Source organism: Zosterops lateralis (assembly GCF_965231275.1).
Source record: "Zosterops lateralis genome assembly, chromosome: 3".
Lineage (NCBI taxonomy): Eukaryota > Metazoa > Chordata > Aves > Passeriformes > Zosteropidae > Zosterops > Zosterops lateralis.
The window spans coordinates 24,130,843-24,157,889 of NC_139764.1; the positions used below are offsets into that span (position 1 = coordinate 24,130,843).

Below are 27,047 nucleotides of genomic sequence, written 5' to 3' on the forward strand. Positions count from 1 at the left end.
TACTTCCCAAGGAGTTTTTGTTGACTTTGTTTTCAGCTGATGTTCAAGAGAGGAAAATTCCCCTTTTTTCCTTTCAATGCTTCAATGTGCTGCTGTTTTTAAAAGCCGAATAAATCACTGTCATATGCCTGTTACATGTGTTTCAGAACTTTGCTTCTCAGTTGCCATTTTGACACAGAGTTGTAGTCACTTGAGAAATTAAGTTTCCTAGAAGTAGCCAAAAACTTAATTTAAAAGTCCCAGATTTGCTTAGAGAAGAAAGGAAAGATATGATACAATCGTTTGAAACATCAGGGAAGATCATCCTCCTTCTAAATCAACACATTTTCCTGCAGCTGGGGATGAAGTGAAATTTTAGCTTGGTAACGCTCAAGCTACACACGTGAATATCCAGTACATAAAACAAGTCATAAATCACCCCCTTCATCGCAGGAAGATGATAACAAGCATTTCTCTTCCTAGGAAGCGTGTCACAGCAGGATCAATTTGTTTGTGAAGTGTATGGGTTGTTTCGTATGGTGTGAACTTTGTATAAACAGGGGAAAATGGCTTCGTGTTCCATCAGTATTGATGTTTTTCAGCATCTCTCTCATCGGATGATTTGAAAGCATCTCTTTCGACGCTTCCTGCCTCCGAGACAGGCTGCTAGATTTATCTTTATTCTGTCGTGGATGTTTTCTGCTGCCTGTGCAAGGCGCCGTGCCCGGGCCGGGCTGGGGGCGAACAAAGGGGCTGCCAAAGCCATCACCAACAGGTGCTGCGCAGGGAACAAACTTTTTCTGGGATACTACACCGAGTTGCCAACGGGGAGAAATCCCTGGGGCGCTCCGGGGAAGAGGCGAACGCCAAAAAAAACCACAAAAAAACACCCAGGGCCGGGTAGGAGAGGGACAAAGCGGCGGGACCCGCAGAACGTGGCGCGCTTGGGGCAGGGCAGGGCAGGCCGCACCTCCCCCGGCCCCGCCCGGCCCGGCCGCGCCGCCCCACCCCACCTGCGGCCGGCCCTGCCCGCGACCCGCCCCGGGCCCGGAGCGCGGGGGGAGCGCCCTTTAACCCCTTCCCCGCCGGCGGCTCCGGCAGCGGCGGCGGCGGCCCCGAGGGGCGCTGTGTCCTGCGCCGGGCGGGGAGGGCGGGAGGGAGGGGTGGCGGCGCGGGGTGGGGGCGAGCGCGGCGCGGGGGGGCGGCGGCGGGAGCCGCTCCCTCCTTGCCCAGCCCGGCCCGGCAGAGGCGGCAGGAGGAGGAGGAGGAGGAGGGCGGCGCAGAGCGCAGACATGGCGGCCAACATGTACCGAGTGGGAGGTATGTGGGGACGCGGCGGCGCCCGCACCGAGCCCCCCGCGCAGGGCCGGGGGATCCCGCCAGCCGGGGCCGAGCGCGCCGCGCCGGGGCCCACAGCGGCCCCTCGGGCCCCACGGTCCCCGGTGGGGCGGCCGGGCCCGGGCGGGCGGCGGCGGCCGGTCCGGCGAAGGGTCGCCGAGCCCTCCGCGGGGCGGAGGACGCAGGTTCCTCCCCCGCCGGCCCCGTGCGCCGGGTGGGAGCCCGGCCCCCGCCGCCGAGGAGGAGAAGGGCAGCGCCGCCCTCCGCGGGGAAGGGGGGAGCGCCGCCGCCGGCTCAGCCCTCAGCCCCCGCACCGCGGGCCGAGGAGCGCGGCCGCCCTTCGCGCCTCGCCTCCTTCCCCCAGAGCGGCGGAGGGGCCGCCCGCCGGGCCCCGCGGGGCGAGAGAGGCCCCGCCGCGGCCTGTGGGGCCCTGCCGGCTCGGGGCGGAGCGGGGCGCTCGGGCAGACCCGGCACGGCCCGGGGGGCGCTCCCCTCCGCGCCCTCCCTCCCTCGCTCTCTCCCTCCCTCGCTCTCACGGCGGAGTTTCTCCGCGCCTTCCTTGCTCTGCCGGGGATAAATAATTAATCCGGCCGTGTAACCGGGGGATTTCTGTCAGCTTCCCTCGCTCACCGCCGTGACCCCTGAGGAGCGCCCTGATACGTGACTGCTCGGCGAGGGGCGGGGGGGAGAGGGCGTTTGGGCGGTGAAAAACACGGCAAAGCCTTTGCCTTCCCGTTCGCAGCCTGTGGAAAATGACACGGATAACTTTTGCTCCCTGACGGAGGGAAGGAACGTGGCAGTGTGCCCGGTGCTGTGGCTCAGGTGCACCGCTCGAGTTAGGGGTGCAGAAATCGCTCTGTCCTCCTGCTCCATCAACAGCCAGAGCTGAGAGGGAAGAAGCGTGGAAATGAGGGGTGATAATAGTTACCGAGTCCCTTTCTGCTAATCTTCTGGGATAGGCTGATGGAGCCGCAAATCTTCCATCTGCATGCTCCCTCATTAGGGCGTTTAGATTGTAGTCCCATCAGCCTTTACTCATGAAAGTAATCCTCCTCTGAGCAGGTAGTGGGTAGGGTTTACCTCTTAGGTCACCAATTCTCTTTTTTTTCGTTGTAATCTTAATAAGCAGTCGTGAACATTATCCAGAGGTAGTATTTTTTCATTAGAACTACCTGAAGTTCCTTTTCATTGTATTGTAGTGTCAAAGTGTTGCAGAAGACTTTTATATGTTTTTAAAAATAAAGTTTGCATGGTGCAGAAGTCCAATATCAAATTTAAAGTGTGGCTGGCATTCGATGGGTATTTTTTCACTGGAAAACAAGTTTTCAGATAACTCTTGAAGGAAATGCGCTGCATGTCAATTTTTTGTGTTATATGGGAGGAGCTTTCAGGATATGAGTAAACTTCCATAGACTCTGTGAAAGTATTTTTATATTAATGATGCTGGAAGAGACTTTGTCCCCCGAGATCCTTGCTAATCTCATGACAATTCCTGCTTAATATAGTTTGCATCTTACTGGGCAGATCTAACAACAAGAGCAAGTATCATAAAATGTACATTGCTCATTGGGACATCTGTACTGCCACAGCACCTGATCATAAATATGAGGTGTCATCTCTTAACAGAAATGTTAATCTTCAGAATATGGAAACTCACCAAAGTGCTCACTCAGTTCTTAAATCTTCCCTAACTGATTGTGAGAAGTTGCTCCATCTCTGTCAAGACTTATGAAGTGTGTGGGTTACTGGATTACAGTGTAAACTTCTGCACAAAGCTTTTAACTTTTTCCAGCATGGTTGTTTAAGCAGGTGTACTGTGGTTATAACCAGAATTTAGGAACAAATGATATTAAATCTCAGCATAGAAATACATTACTGTCCCAACATTTATGAAGAAATCTCAGGCCTTTGAAAACTTCTAGGTTTAGAAGAAAGTTTTTGCGTTAACAATGATGTCTTTACATATTTTTTTGTATTTCAATGACTTTCCCTTTTTTTTCCTTGCAGATTATGTTTATTTTGAAAATTCTTCCAGCAATCCATATCTCATTAGGAGAATTGAAGAACTTAACAAGGTACAAATATCTAAGATTCATTCTTAACTTTTGGCAACAGTCAGTGTGCTTGTTAAAACCTGAGAATTATTTCCATCCCTTAAGATTTCTGCTGTGGTAGGATTTTCTGGTGGTAACTGAAAACTTGCTGTGTGATATCCTGTAATTCTGCCCTGTTACCTATGGAAACATCCAGTTGCTCCTTCCTGGTGAACAGGATTCCTCTGCTGCAAAAATTTTCTAACGATTTCTATGAATTCTTGGAGGAATGAATGAATTTAATTCTCTGGCTGACGATGACTCTGTGAATCCATCTGGAATGACAGCCGTCACGTAATGCATCTGCTTTTAGATAGAGCTGGAAGGTACCAGTGAGACTTTGCAGTGATCAAATAACAGAATATGTGACTTCTGTGGCTGTTTATTGCTCTGTTTATTGGCAGCTGTGAGTGAAGAATGGGCTTTTGAATAAAGTACAGACTGTGTTTTCTATCTTTATCCTGAGTGTATTTTCCTAAAGAATGGAGGCTCTATTGACTGTCATTTTGGGGAAAGCATGACCATTTTTCTTCAGTCTTACACTACTAAGAATAATGAGGAGTTTATATATGTATTATTTTTTTACTTTTCCCTCAAGCAGTATTAAAACTTACTGATACGCTACCTCAAAAGTTAATTGTCAAAATGCCCATTATGATGTAAGTAATGATTAAATATTTTTTTTCCCAGTGGTTAGAAAGGAAATGAAAAAATTGGTGACTTGCAAGTGGTTTTCTTTTTATTAATGAAACATAACAGTATGTCATAGCAGACATCAACCACATTAACTGTTAATGCTGTCCAACACAACATCCACTGAACTTGTGCATGGCAAATAATTTTTGACTTTTATTGGAGAAGAAAATTTTTATTCACAGTAATTGATGTGATTCCAATCAGGTATTGAATGTAATGTTTATTATCTTTAAACTACACTGCTATAAATTAATCTTGCTTGTGCAGGGTAAAACAGAGTCATGTATGGATTTTTTTTTTTTTAATAGAGGTTGAAGGTTGTAATCCACACATCTTAAATGTGAATGGTTTGCTTTCATGTGTTAAAGGTATTGAGCAAATGTGGAGATGTTATGTACATATGTAATAAAATGCTTTGATTATTGTTCTACCAGGGACAATATTTTTTTTGTAAGAAACTTAATCAAAATATTGTACTTTTTAGAATTAAATAAATAATTGAAGATAAAGAAGCACTTTTGTGACTTCAAGGAGGAGGATACAGTTCTTCAAATACTAGTAAATTCTTTATAGAAGACCGTGGTCCCCATAATCAGTCATGAAAACAACACTGAACTAAATAGCTCTTTTATTTTGGGAGTTGCTGTGACTTTTTCAAATAAACCTTTCAAAAAGACTTTTTCAATAAATATTATATCAAAAGAGATTCTGAAAAAATGCTAGAGTACTTCGAAATATGCGTTTCTGTCTAAAGCTGGATTGTAAAGTAATGTTCACAAGGATTCTTACGTTAGCATGATACTGGCATTGGGCCTCTGAACACCTGAATAAAATATAAATTCTGCGGGCTCAATAATTGTAGTTAATCCTCTTGTCTGGTCTGAAATTGGCACTGGCCTCTCTCAAGAAGATTTTATTTATTGAAGGAATTCTGTTGATTTCAGCTTGACTGATCATATGAGAACTACTGATATGAGGGAACACCCCAAGCAGAGAGTGTTTAATTTGTATTACTCAGCTGAGAAAGGATTTTGACACTCTGACTTGATGTTCTCTTTCTTTTGTAGACTGCCAATGGGAACGTGGAAGCGAAAGTGGTGTGTTTTTACAGGCGAAGAGATATTTCTAACAGCCTTATAATGCTTGCAGATAAGCATGCTAGTAAGTAGATGGTATAGGGCATTTTTTCTTACTAACACAGCCTGCTCGATTTCTGCAACTGCTTAAAATTGCGTGCTTTTTTGGCATGTGAATTATATATTTGTGTTAGGCATTTATTAATATCCAGTTAGTTGCTTAGTATTATCTGATACTCTTCTGCTCCTATCTGTTGCTTCTGGGAATTAAATTAAGCTGTATCCATGGGATTGTTCATCTGGAAAAAAAAGAAGAATGTATCTTTTCATCTGGAAGATACAGCTGCATTTCTTTTCCTTTATGTCAAAAGTAATTCTTGGTTGTAAGTCAATTTAAGCTTAAGAGCACTTGTGATTATTTGATATTACTTTTTTGAGTTAGACATATGTGTATTGCTTAATGTAAAGAATGAAATGTATCATTGGGGACTGAAAAATCACCGGAGATTGTAAAAGAGCTGTTATGTGCATTTATGCTAAATGTAGATATTAGTAAAAAAAAAAGGGGTTGTTTTTTCTTGGTTTTTTTTTCCCTTTTTTTTTCCTTTTTTTTTTCTCTTTTTTTTTTCAGAAAAACAGCAAGTGGTAATAGGTGAAAAAAACCCCCCATTTTTCAACATGAACCTAACTTTTTTTTGGTATCTGCCATTTGATATACAAGTGAAAGATCATAATGTTCCATAACTTTTTAAATGAAAAATATAAATCTGAAGAGAAAAAATACAATTCTGAACCTAAAAATCTGAGATGAAAACAGTAATTTGACAAATACTCCAGTCATGTTTGTAAATAACTGAAGTGTGAAGTACATCAACATCCCATAAATTTCTTGCCAAATGCTATTAAATAGCATTTTGATTATATATGATACTTGAGTTTTTAAAATTAATCTGTGAATAAGTTATGGAGGGGTTATAAATCTCAAATTTATGGGGATGAATCTCCTGAAAGACATTAGATAATGCCAACTTTCTAATACAGATGTATGACGGTGTAATAAGGTGGGTGCTTTAAAAATCCCCTGCAATTTGTTTAATATCCAGCTCTGGTAATTTTGCTCATCCAGGTATAGTCAGTGAAGAGAAACAGCCAACATTTGGCTTTTGTTATATTCTTTTATTGGTCTTAGAGAAGTGGGGAGTGATATGAGTACACAGTGTGAAGTACTAGCTTGGTTTTTATAGGAAGGCAATACATCTTGCTTATGCACTAATAAAATGATTTGTTTTTCTTTTATAGTTGGGTACACTCTGTAGTTATTTGTGACCTATTTATGATTATAATTATCAGCCCCTGCAATCATTAGTCTTTTGTGTTCTTCCAGCTGAAATGTATAGAAACAGGAATTTTGTAAATTTTTTTCTTAGTTGGCTTACTTTTTAGAAAAGGGTATGTTAGTCCTATGGATATCATTCAGTCTGGAAAAGTGAATAAGATTTTTCTATTTCCTTTGTGAGTTTTAGATTGCCATTTTGTCAGCACTTTGATAGAAAGGACTTGTTGAGGGTCTGTTGCTCTTCTCCTAGAGCATACCAGGGGTTTGTTGGTGTCACTAGGAATGCCATGGAGCCTTCCATCGTGTGTTCTCTGTTGGGCTTCTCTTGTGGTTTTCTAGTGAGAAATCAGAAATGTGATTTCCAGCTGGTTCAACAAACATCTTTAGAATGCCCATGTCCCACAGGCCTTCTAACCCAGCGCTCTTATGAATTGTGTTTCTCTATGAACATTTTCTCTGGACACAATGTTTCCATTCTGACCAACCTGTGGGATCTGTAGTGCCAAGTTCTCTTAGGAGATGTTTGTTACAGTAACGAGGGACAGCAAGTAGTGAAGGATTGCTCGCCTATGGCTTACTATAGCTCATAGAGCAGATGTAGTTAAATGTCAAATCAATTTAAAGGCTTTCATTCTGGAATAACACAGTGTTCTGTTTAAAAATAAGGCATGTGTAAACAAAATATTTGTGTATTTATGAATTGAATGTTTTGGAAATGTTTTATATAGCCAAACATGTTGATACTTCAACACTTCTACCTGGTTTGGTATAAAATAAATTTTAAAAGATACAAGTTTCTTAAGGAATGGAAACTCTATTTCAGCCACTGATTTCTCCTGTGTGCCTCTTTGGAGAAGTCTTTTAAGTATAAGATCTGCTTGATCTTTTCTAATGATATTTTGTGTTGCTAGTTGGTGGTAATTTTTTTTTTTTATGATAGAGAAAACTGGTCTGAGTTATGCATTTCTCAAGATTTTGGCAGGTGGAGGTTGGGGTTTTTTTGACTGACATGTCAATTTCTGAAGGTTACATTTTGAGATGTAGATACGGTCCCATTTACTAAAAGAAGAAAACAGCTTTGTAAGAAAATATTTTGGCACTTTAAAAAAAGATACTCAGTAACGAAAGAGTTTCAGAATTATTCTAAAGAATATCTGGGAAACACGGAATAAAGTTGATCTGTGACTTTATCACTGGTAAAAAGTCAGTATATTGTTTTTCTAGGATGTTGTTTTTGTTTTGTTTTTGTTGTTCGGGTTTTTGTTTGTTTGTTTTGGTTGGTTGGTTGGTTTTTAAAATTTGGTTGGGGATTTTTTTGTTTGCTTTTGTTTTAAGTTGACTTCCAAATATTTCAAGGTATTGTAACAAATTGAGGGGGGAAATCAAATTCTCCTTAGGCCATTCTAAAATACTGAGGTACAAAGTAATTCTCTTGTTTTCAAAGAGTGTCACTGATCTGTGAGGAAATTGTATTGCCTTTTTTCCCCTGGTGTTTCAGATGGAATTTAATTAAGGAATTTTTTATTTGTCTACCAGCATCATGTATGACATCAGTTTAGATCTGGAATAGTTCTGGAAACTGGCTGTAACCATTTAAATCCGGGAATTTGGAATGTTTTATGGGCACTTGAGGACTTAATGCTTTTTCACCTCTGATTTATGTTACTATAAAATAGAATTTATGGTAAGGTCAGCTTGAAATACAAACCAAAATACTGTCCAGGATCAGCTCCTTGATCTTGTGCAGCCTCCCGAGCTTAGCAAGAGAGTTCTTTTGGTGTGTTAACACTCACCAGCACTTAGGTTGTAGTCATCACTGCAGGGTCACTGTGAGGAGGCTGTTCCTTTCTTGGCCTGAAAGAATTGACCAGCAGAGTGAGGCTTCCTGTGAAGGGAGGAGAAGGAAGAGAGGTGAACAGAGCATGGCAGGCAGTACAAGAGACAGATGTTGCAACAGACACCCAAGTGCGTGAGCGAGTGAACTCCGAGACCTGGGACAGAAACAATCAGCTCATTAAAATGGGTGAAGCAAACATAAAGGGGTGGCATAGGGATGTTTCCTAACTAAATGGTGTGATTGGGAAATTGCTACCTGTAGCTGAACCTATCAAATGTAGATCATTCTTTATCTTCAGTGGAATTAATGTAAGTATTTTAGGGCAGGGTTTTAATAGCTGTGGAGAGAAGACTATATCAGCTTTGTACCAGCAGTGGTTTTGGGTTACAGCGAAGGGCTCATGTTCTGTATTTCCTTCTTTTGCAATAGATTTATCATAGAATATCCTGTATTACAAGGGACACATGAGGATAATTGGGTCCAACTCCTGGCCCTGCAAAGGGATCATTTCAAAACCCATACCAAGCTTTCTTGAAGCTGAGTGGGGTGACCTGAGTGCGTGATGCCATTTTTTGCAGTTCTTTGCACTTTAAGTTCTTTATCTGATCATTCATACAATGTCTGAAGTCATTCTCTTATTGCAACTCCTCAGCCAGCTTTTGCCTAGTCAGCCATCTGGTGAGGATATAAAAAAAAAAAAATTCTGTTGTTGGAGTCCTTCATCTTCTGATTTATTAAGAGGGTTTGTTTCATTTAGGTGTGCTGAGATGCTGACCAAGTGCCAAGAATATTTCTGGGCCTGTGATAAAGCCCATGCAGAATGTATTTTTTTCTCATTAACGCAGTTGATATTCTTTGTGAATGAGACAGTACTCAATTAAAAAAAACTTCTGTGATATTTGTTTCATTAACTTAGATGAAAGGTAAAATGAAACTTTTCTAGATTACAGAAGCTGACAAAAAATCATGTTCAATGTCAGTTGTTCTTTTAACAGATCACTTACTGGCTTTACTTCTTATTGCACAATTTTAAAACTTTTATTCTTTTGCTCTTGATCAGTCATGTTTCATGTCACATTGCTTTGTAAAATGGTGTTTCTGATACAGAATTTTTGTACATGGTAGATATCTAGGAAGAGAAGAGTGATTCCTGGTTAGACAATCATTAGAATTGGAAAAGACCTCCAAGATCCAGCCTTTGACTGAACACTGCCGTGCCCACTAAACTTTATCATCAAATGTTGGAGTCTGTACTCAGTTCTGACCTTTGTATGACATTAATGTGTTGCAATCAGAAACAAATCCAGTATTCTCTCTGTACTTCAGGGTTTTTTTGCCTGTAAAGCAATGCTATGAGAAGCTCTTATTAAAGTTGGTGAAAAATATTTAATATGCCAATATGTTTTTATAGTTGCTGTTAAAGATCGAAAGCACCTTACAGACACTTGTAGTTTATTTTTCTATATAATATCAAGAATGTTCCAGCATTCCTGGAAAAGATTTGATCTTGCAGAGCAGTTTAGCTGCTGCTGAGCCTTCTTACCTTCACTTAAAGGTGCTTTGTAGTTGAGGGGAGGAATATTTTGCATATTGTCTGTGTTAACTGCCAACACTCCAGATGCATCCGAGAGAATGAAGCTGTTAATATTCCATCTGATTTTTGAGAAGCATTTTATTTCAGTAGAGTAGCAGGCTAGCAGGTATCATTGAAGATGTTAAGAAAATGAGCTTAACTTGAGTGCTAGTGTTTAGCAGATTACTCACTGATGTTTCCAAAGATGCACAGAGCTGAAATGTGAATTCCTTTTATGTTTCATCAAGTTTTTCAACATATGGTTGCTGTTGCATGGTGGTATTCTTAATGCTCAACTCCAGGAAAAACACAAGAATTTTTCCTTCCCTCTTCAACAATCGAAAAAGTACCATTTAGAAAGTTGGATGAAAAACGTTATGGGTGTGGAGACCTTTGGGGTTCAGGGAAGGGCTCCAGAGAAAAATGTCTAAAACACCTTGTGTTCTTCAGTCCTGTTACCTTAGTCACATGTTGACTCAGTATAATTCAAAACATTTATAAAATACTATAGCTGGACAATTTTTGTCCAATCAAATTGTAACCCAACCACAAACTTATTGGATTTTTTTTCTTTTTTTTTGGTTGTGATTCTTTTTCGTGGTAGTATTTCTTGTACATCAAACTGAACAGTTATTCGTAAAGGATACAACATTTCTTTAACCACAATCCCTTTTCTGAAAAATCACTTTAAGATGACTTTTCCCGTTACCTATTTCAAGTCACATAGTGTCTCAGCATAAAAAGTATGTTTTGACTGGAGATTTTATTTGAAATCTTGAATTGCCTTTTTTTTTTTTTTGGTTTGAACACTTCCCTTGATACCTGTTGTCTTTGCAGCCTATGTTCAGTTAGAAGCACCTTTGGTGAAATGAACCCAAGAGACAAATATTAACTCTTCTACTACATACAATCAATTTTCTCTGTCTTGATAATTTTAAATGTTGAAATAATTCACATTTTCTTTAAAAAAAATTCTAAACAACAAAAATTAATCCCATGGTGAACAGTTTTTGGTCTTGCTCATGGTGGTGAAAAAAATCAGAACAAGCTAAGTCTTTAGAGCTCAATTGTTTTGTATCTCTTACAGTAGTGTAAGTAACACTTCCATGGAATCTTGTGGGTTTTGGAAAGTTTTCCATTAGGTTACAGTTCATTTTTTTCAATTGCACTTGGTGAGAAGGTCTCTCTTTCTTGCTGTTAAGAAAAGAGATCTGTTGATATCACCCTGTGATGAAAGATACCATTTTTCCAGTTGGATAGGAGAAAGAGGAGCTAAGGCCTGGAAAGACAGAGCTGGGAATAGAAGGTAGGAGAGTCTCTTGAATTGGATATAAGGAAGAAGGCTTGGCTGCTAGATATGCCTGAGGAGTGAGTGAGCAGACTCGTGTAACTGGTTTAGTGAGATACTGCCTTGTTAATCTCAAGGCTTCTGTAAATATAAACTAGTGTTTTGTTTGCAGCTCAGTGTCCCTGGCTCTGTTGTCTCTGTCCACACACACTGAGAATTAGGAGAAAATTAGTTTTGATCTCACACAGTTGCCCTCTTCCCTTTGAGGACATGGCAGGTTTTTCAGAAGTCTGTCTGTGAGCAACTCATTAGAAGGCTCTTGGGTTTGTTTTGAAGGTGGGGTGGTAAACAGAGACAAAACCAAATATAGAAGCCAGGAAATTTATGTGTATAGGTTCCAGCGTTGCTTTTGTTGGAATTTTACATGTTAATACTTATTTACAGTCATCTGATAGAGACATGTAAACTAAGCAATACCAAATTCAGGTATGTTGTGTTGCTTCTGGGAATCCTGAAGTTTGTGATGTGGGAGGGACACACCCTAGAAGGACCGTTTAAGGATGATACAGATAACAAATTCTTAAGTCAGTGGCAGAGTAGCTTTTATGCTAAGGCACTTCTATTAGTCTAACTATCACTTTCACTGAAAATGAGCTTGGGGTTTTTTGTGGGGAAGACATGATCTCTTTGATCTCCAGAGACAAGGGAACATCAAGTTTCCTTCATTTACCCAAGAGAATGCCATCAGTTGTAATTTATTTGAAGAGAGGGAAGAAAATTTAGAACTTGCTGAAATACAGCACGCCTTGTTGAAAACTACTTCCTTGTCACCAAGGAAAATCTTGTCTCAAGGCTCCCAATTATTCTTTTCAAGGGTGCTTTGGGTAGTGTCATAAATTATGTGTTTTCTTAATTTGATTTTTTTGTCCAGGAACTTGTGGATGTTTCTTCTCCTCAACAGTGAAAGCAATAAAGAACCAGTAATGAGGAGCATTTTGCTTCTGACAATATCTGAGTATTCTTTTTGTGACTGACATTTAGAATTAGTAGTTATATTGTCTCATTAACAAGTTTTCTGTCAGCCTCAAGTATCTTGTAGAATTATTAACTTCTGTGTCCATTCCGGCTCCTCCTTGGTGCAGAATGGCTTGTTAGATTGAGAATGTTAATGATCTTCCTTTAATGGATGAATGGATTTATAACTAAGTCCATAATTTTAGGAGTTCTTAGCTCTTATGGAAGACTTGCATAAACACGTTTTTTTTCACCTGTGTATGCGTGATCTGTCTTTGGATCATGCATGGCTTCTTCACATTTAAAAAAATTTCTGCTCTGTACAATTTGTATAACTATATCTGAATTTTTCCATGGACTGTCTAGCTAGTTACTGCTAGCTTCATTTTTAGACCTCCAAAGTATAAACTTATAGTTTTTGGCAAGTATATGTAGGTTAATTTTCTTTCAAATTCAAAAATCTTTTTTTCTGAATACAGAATTTAAGAAGCTTGAATAAATAGCTGCCAAATTCTCTGAATGTAAAAACAAACTAAACCTAAAATCTGGATGAATTTTTGAATTTGCTGTGAAGAGTGGAAAGCCATAAAATGTTGGTTTGTGTTTATGCTTAAAACTGTTTAATAAATATATAAAACTCACTTTTTATTTTTATTCCTTAAATACCAGAAGTATTTATTTAGTATGTTTCCTTGGTAAAGAACTCAGTAGGGTACAAAAGGTGTCACTTTTTTGAGGTCTACTCCCAAAATAAATTTTTCACATTTCAGTTTTTAGAAGGGGAGAGTATTCACAGAAAACTGCCAAAGTATTGTGCGTTCCCTTATTTCCCTGTGTTCCTTAAGGTTCATTCCCCATGGTCAAGTTGAAATACACATGCCATTATTACTGTACTTGTTCAGGGTTTTTTGTTTTGATTTGTGGAAAACATGTAACTGTTTTCTCTCAGCTGCTTTCCTGCCTCTTTCATGTTTCTTAAATGTACATGCAATGTACACTGTTTTCTTGGTACCCTTAAAATATTTCTAGTATTTAGATTGATTATTGATCATAACTTTTTATCTCATGAAGATAAATAGATTTACATAATCTCTAATGGTTCTACATCTTTTTTTTCCCCTTGGCTCCTAATTTTAAGTGACTTTTCCCACTTTCTTCCCAGTGCACCCACACTGTACCAAAGCACCTGAGGCATAAATTTTAGACTACAAAAACATTGTTAGGTTATCTCTATCTGTAAAGCTCCAATTAGAGATGCATTTCACATCTTCAAAGAATTCTGATAGTATAATTGAATCAGTAGTTTATATAATTTATAAACCTGATTGATGCAAACTCACTATTAATATAGAAAGACTTTCCCATCATGCAGTGGCAGTTAAATGTGGGATTCGGGAATCAGGTCTGATGCTTTAAAGGCTTTACCAGCAGTAATTCTTGAATGTCTGTACTCTGCAGTGGAATGAAGTGTGCAGTAGTCACCCTTGGATAATACTCATGCCTGCCTGTAACTGCACACACGCTGGTAGAGGTGGAGCTTTTCAGCTTGGGCAAGGCTCTGGGTGAGAATGAATGTAGTGCTTCCTACCCAAGCTGATTCATGCAGTGATGTGTGTGTATATATATATATGTATGTATATATATATGGTGTGAGGTATTATGGACTAGATAGAAGTAGCAGATAAGATGAATGTGTAAAGTAGCTGTGTGGTTTATCTGTAAGCTCTTTTTCTGTTAAAGGTAGCCTGCACAAGTAACAAGACTCAAAATCAGCAAATATGTTGAATTTGTCATGCCCCAAACAACATGGAGTGGGCGGCTGGAATGGCTGTGCTATTTCACAGTGCAGTTTGTCTGTTTGACCAATATTTTGGTTTTTACCTCAGCTACTGTTTGTAACCCTCTCTAAACAAGTGAAGATTTGTAGTGTGAATCTGCTTTGCTTCTGGTTTTGATATGGAAGAAATGATTCTGTGGTCCTTGCAGAGAGATTGTTTTGTACTGATGTAGAATACATCGCTCCCATGAGCAAAAAATGTTTGAGTGGTAAAAAGCACAGTTTTTTTCAGTAAAAGCCTGTTCTACATTATCAAATTCCTAAAAGACTTTAGGGAGCTAGGTAGTTCATTTTGACTGTCGCCTACTGCCTGAATCCAAAATCTGTTTGGGGATTTATCACAGTACATAGGATGTCTTCTCTGTGCAGGTTGCAGAGTAGCTGGGCTATGCATAGAGCACTGTATATGCATACATCCAGGGGTTATGTGAGTGCATGTGCCTTTTCTACTTGTACAACAGGTTAAACATTATCCAAAACCAGCACAACTAAATTAGCTATCTTCCCATTTTTGATGTGCTGAATGATAGAATTAATTTTTAATTTGTCTGTTCTTGTTTGTGTGAAGAATTGTGACAGTGATATGCAATGCTGAAGGGAGTCATGTTTCAGTTTCCTGTATTAAAAGTGCAGCCTTGTTTTGGCTTAAACCAGAGTAGAAATAGTGTTGGCAAGGTCAGTGACCTGTAACTAGACCCGACAGGGTACTGTGGCCCTTTGCTGTGCAGCAGTGCCTTTAGGCAAATCCTTTGACTGCTGCTGCTGTCAGGACTGAAATCCTGATGCAGGATTTCATATACATGTTCTCAACAGGCCCTCAAGAGGCCAAGGACTCAGTTGCCAAGTATTACACAAGAAAAAAGGTTTTGATATATGCAGCTTTTATATTGATATTTACCTTCAAATGGGGGCTAACTTAGTCTACCTTCGTAATGCTCTCTCCTTTCTTTTAGTTTTTAATTTTTGTTTTTAATAAGAGGGAAAAAGGCCAGAATCAGAATACTGAAGATTTACCATGTCAGAGATGAATAAGTGGAGATTTTTGATATTTTACTTGCTGCAACAAAAATGGTATTTGAATATGTTCTCTACAAAGCAAAGTACTGAGAGTAGAAGAAAAGTTCATTGATTTACTTGGGAATGGCATATATATTAAAATTTGAATAGTTAATACAAGGTGATGTTTATTCCTACACTGTTTTGTTTGTTTGTTTTTCCTCCTGACTTCAGAATTAATAAATTTAAAGGCTATTTAATTATTTAAAGTAATACATGTATTCGTATCTCTTAAAACTTTTCTCAGTTGATATGTATAGTTCCTGTAAATTAGAATCTCGTTATCTCTGTACATTAAGGCATTAAGGAAATAATGTATCCTGGAAGATAAATATCTCACATAGTTGATGGAAAAAAGATGGAAAAAAAAAATCCTTTAAAGCTTACACAGACTATCAGAGTGAATTACCTCCTCTTCCTGGTTGTCTTGTCAGGTTTGTAGACAGAAAAGCTTTCTTACCATGTTGGCATTGACCAGGCATTCTCTTGGATAGTATTCTCCTCATTTCCTAATCCCACATATAGAACCTTAATTTGGCTTGATTAGGTTTGCCCAAAAGCAGGATATACAAATCATTTTGTTTTTTCTTTTTTTCCCTTCTCTTTCTTTTTATTTTTCCCTACTTCTTCTTTCCTTCCTGCAAAAAATCCAACAAATTTCAGCCCTTCTGTAAGGAGATACTGTAGAAGATAAATAATTTGTGTTTTATAAGCAGAATCATATGCTGTTCTGAGTAGGGGTAGGAGAGTGCTTGTACAATCTGTGCCTTTTCATCTCTGCCAACAAATTTTGAAAAGTTGTTTATCGGCTTTTGAGGATGTGAACTGAATGTTAGAAAAGCAGTTTAGATCTCTGAAGCTCTGTGGTTATTGTCAGAGTGGAAGAAAATGCCAGTGTAGACCTTAAACATGGACTTTGGATTCTTAGAGAAAACATAAGAGCGCATTTTTTGTATGCTTAGTTCTTCTCAAGCTTCATTAATTATTTTTTATATATTTACACTGCATTTTCTTAAGGAGAGCCAACCATGCAGCTTGTTAACCAACTAGATCAAACAGACCTGTTGCCTATATTAAAAGAAACACAATCTTGTTTTCACAAGATATGAGCAGGAGTTTCACAGAAAAATGGTGGAAATCTAAGTGTGGGAAAAAAAATATTAATAGCAGCTGTCTCAGGAAAATAGAATATACAGATCTCCCTTTTCTTAAATTCAGGTGTAATAATTATTCATGCAGGTTACATGGCAGTGTTGCAGGTAGCCTTTGTATTTCTTGAACCAGATGATGGATTAAAAAATTATTTCCTGGGTACTGTCAGATTAACCATGTACACTTTTGCTCATGGTGGTGTGCCAGCCTGGATTTGAGGGTAGAACTAAAACTTCCTTTCTTTCCCACACAGCTCTAAACATATGTACACTTTGGAAAAACTACTAATTGACTTCTGATTCAGCTGATGAGCTGGATGTAACCAGTAATTGGATGTTCATCATGTTGCAAATAGCAATGTCCATGGCACAGTTTTGAGTCTGCTGCTTGCTGCTACTAATGAGCTGCTTAAAGAAACACCACCCGGGACTGTTAATTCTCACATGCTGCAGCAGCCTGCTGCAGTCCATACAGATGTTCACAGGACCAAACACAACCTGAGCCCTGTAACACGATATTTTTCTCATTTGAAAGAATTTGCATTTGAATAGGTGATGCAGAAATCAGGTAAAAGGGGAAAACCTAGTTAAGGTTTATGATGCATAAAGCAACTTTTTCACCACTGCCTGTATGTTATTGTTCTTGTACTTCTGTGCGACCCTTTTGTTCTGTAGTGTTGTTACAAAGTAGCTTGCAGTGCTGAAGAATGGTTAAAGAACTATTGTACTTGCTCTTGCATGTATTCATGTTATATTTGATTTATTAGGATCTATTTATTAATGTAGCACATCATGATTCATAGTACTTATGGAGGTAATCCTTCCTTGCTTTCCACCCACAAGCTCCCAGCTCTCAAAAATCTCCAGAATCAGCTATCAAATAACCCCCACCCATCAAGTTTGGGAAGGTGAACTTTTCTGCTAGTGACACATGTGATGATTTCCATGAAACATTTTTGCTACAGGCCTGTGATAAACATGATATGGTTGCCCAATTGCTTGTGACTAACTATCATCCTGGAAAATTGTTATTATAACACATTATTATTATAACATGCTACTTGGAAATTGCTATTGTTATAACATGCTACTTGGAAGTACTCAAAAATACATTTTGCATTATTTTGGAAAGAATTTTTTTAATTGGATAGTAGGTGTGGCATATTAGTTCTTAATGGCTGCACAGTAGTTATTTCTTTGTTTTGTGACCTCCTTTAGAAAAATAATGATGAGGTAGTGTGGGAGGATCACCTGGATAATTGTGCAGGAAAACTGGATAATCCCTGAGGTCACATGTATATCCATGCTATCCAGCAGGAATTAAAAGCAGATCTGTTCCCTGTTAACACAAGTGATCACTTCTATTTTTCCTACCTGCAAAATTGCTCAGATTCATGCTTTACATAACAATATGCTGTTTCCATGACTTGTAATACATACAAACTGTTCTTTGGATTTGGATCCTATCTGAAAATAACAGCAAATATCAAATTGATGTTAGATATTCTAAGTCATCTGAACATTGCAACAGACGTGGTATAAGTAAAGCTAATTAATTCACTTTGGGAGACGCTTCCTCACTCAAATTGAAAGTGTAACCATGCATAGTCTAGCTCACAAAGTTGATTTAATGGCCTTACTACAGCTTTGGGAGGTTAAATATCACAACTAAGTACAATGTACAATTAGTACAATGAAACGTGGCAAGAAGCCTCATACAGATGGGCAAATTGGCCAGCTTCTAGCCTAAGAGAGCTCTTCATTCATGGTCTGAATAAGGCTGTTCAGATGGTTAGACTTACTGTTTTTCTTTTGTATGAAATTTGGCAGTAATTAGATTTACTCTCTCTCCCCCAAAAATCTATATTTATAATTGTTAGTGCTGTAGTATCTAACTGCCAAATATGCATTTGAAGTTTTTGTCACAACCATCTAAGCTTAAAGAGACTGATGCACAGCCACCTTTCCTTTGATGTGTGGGGTAAACTTGCTGCTCTTCAGCATTCTCAGCTTTTTATCTGTAGGTTTGAAAATATGTTGCTGATACCTGGAATGTGCATATTTTTTAGGCCGAGTGTCGAAGAAAAAGGTATAGAGGGAAGGAAGAAAGTTTGGAAAGTTTTCTGAAAGTGAGGCTTTCTTTGAACCTGAAATTCTGATCTCATACTGATATAATACAATTTAAAAAGTATTAGTGAAATGGCAGTAACTGCACAAATGGTGGTGGTGATTTGAATCTCTCCATCTAAGCTTGCATAAACTGAGGTATGGTTTCAAGAGTAGAAGTGATTAAGGCAGGAAGTTAATTCACTGTAGCTTTGGCTTTGGGTACTCTACTGATTTTATCCAGCGTTGCTCTCTGCCACTGTTGAAAGGAGTCTTTTTTTTCCCCCATTATATCCTCCTAGTGTCCTATTTCTGCTTCTCTTTCTCTTTTTCTTTTTTTTTTTTTTTCTTTGTAGGCCCAGCAGGCCAAGCAATTGGAATTGACCTGGACAACTAAGTGAATAAAAAACTGATTTCATGGTCTGAGTCTGAGGGTGGTGGTTAAGCATCCACACTGTGGAGTGACATGGGAATCTCCATGGGGACCTGTCTTTAGCAGTGACTGGAGCAGGCAATGTGGTGCACTCTTACCATGTTTGCAGGTGACATTAGGATGGGGAGAGTGACCAGGTGATGGCTTGAGGGGAGGCCTGGTATGCAGGGATTCCTAGAAAACAGGAGGAGTGATATGTGAAGAAGATGAAAATGTTCAGTAGGGAGAAATGCCAGGTCTTGCACCTGGGAAGGAAGAGCTCCTGGCAGGAGCATAAGCTGAGAACAGAGGGGCTTGGGGGAGCAGCTCTGCAGGAAAGCCCCTGAGCCTGCCAGCAGACAACTCCCTGACAAGGAAGGGAGTTGGCCAAGAGCATCCTGGGCTGTATCACCAGGCACACAGCCAGTAGATCAAGGCAAGAGATCTCTCTGTCCTCTCTGATTATGAAGCACCCTTTGCCTTACATTGAATTATATTGCATCCAGTTTTAGTTTCCTGTTAAAGGAAAGTTGCTGATAAATTGGAATGCTTTCAGCAAAAACCATCATGATGGGCACTTGCCCTTCTAGGAGAGTCAGCTGGAATTGACCCTTCTCAATTTGGAGAAGAGGTGGACTCCCAATGCCTATGGGGGTTATAGACCAGAAGACGGAGTTGGACTCTGGGCAGTGACTAAATTGAAACAGGAGTGAATCAGATTAGATAGGTGTAGAAGCTTTTCTCCATTACTGGGTGATGAAGAGGTTATGTGATCTTTTGTCTGCAGAGTTTTTCAATTACTGAGTACCAGGGACTGACCTCAAAGCTGAACCTATTTTGAAGTATAGTTTCTGCAAGAACCTCCTGAGGCCCCTTCCAGCCTGAATTACTCTGTTTCCATGATTTTTGGTTGAATTTCCAGATTCCAACTCTAGCTGGAAAAAAATCCTGTCAGCATTTTGGTGGCAGTAGAGGGAGAACTTCCTCCTTTCTTTTAGTACTGAAGATATACTCTTCCTCCCTGAAGATATTCTTTAATATTTAAATTAATCTCTCTTACTCTCTTGTAGTACACAAGGGGAGCACATGGGGGGTTATTTTGATTTAGTTAAGGAAGAGTAGTATGTCCCAGCAATTGACCTTGTTTTGCTAGCTGATGATTAACTATACAGTTGTTGGGGCTGCATATAAACCTTTGAATGTCTTTCAGGACTTTTAAAAAGTTATTTTTAAGGAATTTTTTATTAAATAGGAGTATTGTTCTAGAGACTTGCTTCAGTTATTTTCATTTTAATTGCAGAAACAAGCAATTCTTCCTCACAGCAAGCTTGACTCATCATATAACTATAAACAAAGATCTATATGCAAAGTTTAGGTGGCATGGACAGTTTTCTCTTCTTCTCAGGCTTACTAACACCGCCATTTTCTAACAGCAAATCCCATAAATTAAGTGGAAGAGGAAAAAAAGTGTGTTCATCACATTTGAAAGTGGTGATGCATATGTAAAATGAGTGAGGGTTACAGTTTCTTTCCGGTATCCATTGCTTAACTGAGTCAGTTAAGTCTCATTTACATCAGATAGGAAAGTTGCAGTGCTGTCCCTGAAAGTATCACCAGATCACTCTGGTTTTCAGCATTACAGTAATTATTTACCACTAATGATTAGAAAGCCCACATATAATAAATAGACCACAAGTTTTAAAAGCTCACTGGAGATGCCTATTTTTGCTCACTAGGATTTTTCTTTTAAATAATGAAATATTTCTTGTAAACCAGGAAAAGTGCTACAGAACAGTGTTGTATTAAGTTTTGCCCAAGGCCTAAAGGGGAGCGTGTAATTTTCAAAATGTGCTTGTATGTATATATGAAGTATTCATCTTTGGAGTCGTACCTAAGAGTTTTGAAATTATATTTCGCTGAGCAATTTTAAATAGTGGTGGTTTTTTTTTTTTTTTTTTTTTTTTTTTTTTTTTTTTTTTTGTCTCTCTAAGCATGGAACAATGAGGTCTGTATATGTAATCACTATATTGTTGCATAAAAATATTTGTTCACTCTGAGCTATCACTTGTCTTCCCTTTGTGAGTGCTGAAATGTGCTTGGCTTGGTGCTACTTTATGATTTCCTGTAGGTACCTTCTATTTCACTCCTTTTGATAGAAACAATCTCTCCTTGGATGGCAAATGAAATTCACTTGTGCTGTAAATCAAGTCACAGATGTGAAGAGATCTCTAAAAGTTCTGCAAGGTTGTTGCCACTTTCCTTTTAATGGGTGTTAAAGGCCTGTTCATTGCAAAAAGCTGCTTCAAAAGCAGCTCTCTGGAGGTTTCTTTGGATGTGGAATTCTTTGTGTTACCATCCACCAAACTTAGATTCCTCTCTTCTTTTTGCTCTCCAGTTTTCTTTCCAGGTACAGGTTTGTGTGATTGCTGGGACAAACAATTAATTGTTTTATTAAATCCTACTGTTAACATTGGTTTTATATTTTAATGCTGGAGCAGGAAATTGTAAAATTTTGCCAATGGTAAATTGCGTTGAGTGAATGGAACTGTTCTGTCTGGCCATGGTTTGTTCTACTTATTACTGAGCTTGTCAGATCATGCTGTGTAAAACATTTGTTTTATTTCTGAAACCACAACAGAAAATTTACATTGTTTCATGTTTAGGTTCAGAGTGTTTTAAGAGATGGTTCTAAGAGACATTTGGTTTCAGCTTCAGGCTCTTGGATCAACATTTTCATGTCTTATGTAAGAGTAGGGAAATAAATTTGCTTAAAGGTGGTGGATTTTCTTCTCAATTTTTAAATTTAAATTCTAACTTGAGGAAGCTTTTGAGATGAGCATAGGTGTCTAAAGCCACTTCAAACTCTGGAATATGGTCTCTGGCTTCCTGCAACAACTTTAAAATGGCCCATATTTTGTGCCTTGTCTGCAGTCAGATGTTTTTGATACATTGACCAAACTTGTGTTTGGATGCCTAAATTACTCAGAAAAAAAGCCCCAAACCCAAGGTAACTAGAAGAAATATTAATGCTTGAACTTCACAATCAAAATGTAACTTGTAAGGGTCACTTACTGTAATAAGCAGTTGTAGTAATTAATTGCTGGAAAGATTGGTGTGGTATAACCCAACTAGCAGCAAAACACCACACAGCTGTTGGCTCACTACCCCAAGTGGGATAGGGGAGAGAGCTGTAACTAACAAAGCAAAACAAGGAATTAATTCACTGCTTCCCATGGGCAGGCAGGTGTTCAGCCATCCCCAGGACAGACAGGAGTCTGTTACACACAACAGTGACTTGGGAAGACAAAACATCATCACTCCAAATGTCCCCATTTCCCTCTTCTGTTCCCCAGCTGGAGGTGCTGATCATGATACTATGTGGTATCCCTTTGGTCAGCTGGGGTCGGCTGTCCTGGCTGTGCCCCCTCCCAGCTCCTTATGCTTCCCAGCTTCCTCACTGATGGGTTTTGTGAGGAGCAGAAAAGGTCTTGGCTCTGGGTAAGCTCTGCTCAGCAATAACAAAAACATCCCTGTGTTACCAACACTGCTCCCAGCACAAATCCAAACCACAGCCCTATACTAGCCACTGTGAAGAAAATTAACTCTATCCCAGCACAAACATAAACATTTTAACTTGAATTTTTAAAATTAATTACTTGCCTAATTAAAAAATGCTTCACCTTGGCATAGATTTAAGATTTATTCATTCTCAGTATTATAGATGCCAAAATAATTCTGAATTGGGTTATAGTCTGACTTGAACCTGTAGCTATGTCAGGTGAGGCTGTGGGTTGTCAGGTGAGATGGGTGAAATTCTTGTTTTTGTTTTCTTGCTCTCTTTCTCCACAAAACCTGCCAAAACAGGGGAGGGGATGGGGGTGTCTACAGTGAGATAGACTTAAAGTGGGATTGGGTTTGAAGAAGTTGGTTACATCAGGGTATGTTGTTATATCACTTTAGTGAAAAGAACTATTAGAAGTGGAATGAACTACACACAGGCACGATTTAAAAAAGTAGTAGTGTTGCATTTGGAGAGAACTGTGGTTGCTATGAGAATGCAGGCAGGCTTCATTTTGAAATAGTATTTGTAGGTTGGTTGTAAAAATGGTTATTATTAGTAGAGCGGGTGAGGTCCTGTGTTGTAGGTAGTTATGTGAAATACTATCTCATGCTGAGATTCTGTTGTTGGGCTTTTGAGAAATACTTTGTAAACTACACTTGGTTTTGCAGCTAATGGATAATTTACCAGGTAGAAAGTTGCTAAATTTTAGAGAAGTTGTTAAAGGGTCTGTATTTTTGCATCCATTATTCAGAGAAACTTTCTGCCCTTTTTGGAAAGCTAGAGGAAGTACAGATTCAAGTTCCACATGTCCCAAAAATGCACTAGGAAGGCAGATTTCAGCCATCAAGATCCCAGGATAGCTCTTTTGGAGAGCCTGCCATTGTGTGACGTCTTTGCAAGCACTGGGATTTTTGCCCTTCAATTCTCTATGTGACTCTTTCTAGTATCTGCTTTTATTTCTTCCTGTCTTGTTTAAAATAGAAACAACTTTACATCTTATTTAAATATGCAAATACACTGCATTTGTTATCAGTATCTAAGGAGGTTAACATAATGAAAGACATTAGGCTTTTTCAGTTTTCTTAGGCTCATTTTGTAGTCTTAGACTGCAATTATGTTTAGTAAATTTCAGTTCAGAGAAAGAGTGCTTTTCTCCAGGACTTCTGTGAAAGTTTTAATAACAATAACATTGGCAAGAGAAAGTCAAGCCCAAAGCTGGTCAGCAAGTAAGAGAGAAAAACAGAGGAAGGAAGATGAAAAAAGAATGAGTAATGTTGACAGGATTGTTCTTAAATCGTGTGAAAGACATGAATGCGTAGTACAGAGGAGAGGAGCATAATTTTTTAAAGGGTTGAAGTAGAAGTGTATAATTCAAAATACTTAACATTCTGTCAAGTTACATAAACTGTAGTCTTGTTAAACTCATCTTTTCTTTGAAATACTAAAGGAGGTTGCTAAGGGGTGGGGGGGATGTCAAATGAAATGGTTGCAATGATGTTATGCAACAGAGTTAATTTCGACCTACGCTCTGCTTCTCTGCAGAAGAAGTTGAAGAAGAGTCTGAAACTACAATTGAGGTTGATTTGACTGATAAACAGAAACATCAGTTGAAGCACAGAGAGCTTTTCCTTTCTCGCCAGTATGAGTCCCTTCCAGCAACGCATATCAGGTAAGAAGTAGTAAATACAATTTATCTCTGTGTTCTGCTGGGTGGATTGCCTGCCAGTAACCCACTGCTGGGCTGCTCCAGCCTTGCAAAAGGGTGTCATTAGTCTTAGCTGAGTTGGGCCACGTTGTCCTGTGAACTGCTTTGGAAGTGCCTTTGTTTTTTTCCTTCTGTTACTTGATGTTTGAGCTTTAGAAGGGACAAGAGTCTCAGAGCTCTAGCTTGCCACTTGATAGCAACAGTTGATCATTTGGTGGAAAGTCAGTCTGTTACCACTTTGGAAGAGCTAATTTTTTTTTAATCATTCTGCTGGCCAAAGGAATCTTGACCCTTTTGGCTGGCCTGGAAAACAAATGGGTTTGGAAAGGAGACAGTGACTCATTGGTCAGATCTGCAGTTTAGGACTGCATACATGTAAAATTAAAATTACCCCAACTTCAGTAAATGGGAAGAAGTCATGACTGATGCAGATGTATTTCAAGTATTATTTTAAATTGCCTTTAATGCTGATGTAGGAAGCGGCTTGCTAAAGCTCAAAAAGTGTTTGTTGACTTATTTCAGTAAGTGACGTAGGTGCTCATGTCATCTTCTGTTTAGCAGTCAGGAAAACTTTTTTGTGTTGGAGTTGATGGTATGCTGAATCTAGAAATGGAAAAGCAATAGCACAGTGACAGGAGGGAGTCTAATCTTGTGTGAAACAATGCATTCTTACATTGCATTCTTAAGGAATTTTCTTTTTCTCATTACATACAGCTGCCCCCAGCTATTTCAGACCATAAATGTCTAGAAGCTACCCCAAAAAAAGATATATAATGTCCAACAGGAGAAGCACATTGTATGTGCATATTTATTTTCTCTCTTGTCGGCAAATCACATAATCACAGAATATTCTGTGTTGGAATGGACCCACAAGCATCACTGAATCCACTTCCTGGCCCTGTGCAGCGCCACCTCCAAGAGTCACACCATGGGCCTGAGAGCATTTTCCAAACACTTCTTGAGCTCTGTCAGGCTGGTGCTGTGACCACTTCCCTGGAGAGCCTGTTCCAGTGCCCAGCCACCCTCTGGGCAAAAAACCTTTTTCTAATATCCAACCTAAACCTCCCTTGACACAACTTCAGGCCATTCCCTTGGGTCCTGCCACTGGGAACCAAAGAGATGAGATGTTGCTTATCTCTCTTGCTGACAACACAAAAACTGGAAGTTGGAAATTTTTGTATTAATTTCTTGTGCTTTATTCAGCTACTTGTTCTGACTTTGAGAAAGTCATTTAACTGTCAATTTTCTGCTGCTCCAACTGCATGGAGATAATAATCCTGTGCAGTTTCTTTTACTCACTTTGACATTTAGATATTGAAATAAGGTATTCTCCTTGCAGAGGGAAGATTACATAGAAGAAGTATTGTAAATGTCTTCTCACCTCACAACTCAGGGAGCAAATACAGTAGAGGTTCTCTAGTACATAGTTCACAAGGAAGGCAGAAAAACATGTGAATTCCTAGTACACGCCACACAGCACAGCAGCCAAAAGCAGAGTGATGACTTGCATCTACTTTCCAGAACAGATGAATGTTGTTGGACTGTGCTGTCATGTGTTACTAAGACCTTTACCAGACAAATTCTGGAACAAACTTGATGTTTCAATAATGTTTTAAAACTCTTTAAAAAGAAACAGGAAGGCAAATACACTATAAAGTATTCCTTACTTAGCTCTTTAACTTACTAGTGTTTACATTCTGTGATTCTCAGTAGTTTTCTTAACTTTTATTAACTACCTTGTCCCCTAAAGAGGATAGAAATGTTGAGAGGGTGGCACTCCTCTAGCTTTCTTCCATCAGTACTCCAGAATACTCCAGGATGCAGATATCACAGCTTCTCTGGTTCTGTTTTCGTGTTTGATGACTGTTGTGGTGATCTTTTTTCCCTATCATCTATTTGGGATTTTACTCATTGAAACTATGTCTATTACCTTGTGTCCCATCACTGTGCTTCTCTGAAAGGAAGAAGAAGGTGCCATCTTAGTTATCTGTCTTTTCATTAGCTAATTGAACAAAGCAGTAGAATTTCTCCTTTTAGTTGTGATACCTCAAGAGTGAACAAATCCAGTTTAATATCATCTGCAGACTTGTTGAAAGTGTATTCAGGTTAATAAAGGTATTAAACTGTTTTTCCCAGGGTCAGCAACTGGGGAATACCCCCAGTAACCAGCTGCCTGCTCAATTTTGTATCTCTCACCATAGCCTTTCTAGTCCAGTGGTGTTTTCAAAGCTTATTGTCTACTTCTCTAGTCCGTGTGTTTGCAGTCTGCTTGAAGGACACTGAAACACTGCAGGCCTTGCTGAAGTCAGCTTCAATGACATTCTCTGCCAAGCCAGTTGCCTCCATACAGATAGTTAGGGGATATTTGTGCAATAAAAACCAGGGTAACTCCATGATGTGGGCCTTTGCTCTAAGCACCTACAGTTTTAGCACTTAGGAAGAACTAAATTTACAGGAGTAAATGGTACAGTGGTACAGAGTAGAGATTGGAGGTTGGCGATCAGTTCTCTCAAGAGTAAGAACATGAAAACTCAACCCCTCTGGACAGAAGAGGAAAAAGTTCAAGTCAGTTTTAAGAGAATGGAAGAGGTTTTTGCCAGGTACAGGTCTTGAACTTTTTCCCAACATCTTCAGCCAAGACTAATTGAGACTAATTGCCTTTTTTGTTGTAATTGAAAGAGTAAAAGAATTTTACCTTGTATGTTTTTACTTAGTTTTTACTAATAAGGTTTTACTGCTTTTGGTTTTTTTTCTTCTTTTCTTAACCTTTCCATTTTTATATTTTTCAAATGAATGGCAGAGAAAATTATACTCATCCCCTCCAAAAAACCCCCATCACTAAGGTTACTTTTGTTCTAATTCACAATTCCAAATATGGTGATGTGTCATTTATACACCTGTTGCTGTTACTTCATAGTTGAGTTACAATGCAGTTATTTTAGTGGTTTACATTTCTTTGATGTTCATGTCTAATTTGGGAGCTTTTTG

General features: G+C 39.1%; 1 protein-coding gene across 1 annotated transcript in view; it reads left to right on the forward strand.

Annotated features, from left to right (window-relative positions):
- The first annotated feature begins 1,166 nt into the window (after nucleotides 1-1,166).
- MTA3 (metastasis associated 1 family member 3) overlaps nucleotides 1,167-27,047 on the forward strand; it is a 130,530-nt gene continuing 104,649 nt past the window's right edge. Inside the window, exons 1-4 of the mRNA XM_083858405.1 lie at nucleotides 1,167-1,299; nucleotides 3,325-3,392; nucleotides 5,174-5,267; nucleotides 23,897-24,023. Coding sequence (XP_083714531.1) covers nucleotides 1,272-1,299; nucleotides 3,325-3,392; nucleotides 5,174-5,267; nucleotides 23,897-24,023 — 317 coding nt within the window. The 5' untranslated portion in view covers nucleotides 1,167-1,271. The remainder of the gene's footprint in view (nucleotides 1,300-3,324; nucleotides 3,393-5,173; nucleotides 5,268-23,896; nucleotides 24,024-27,047) is intronic.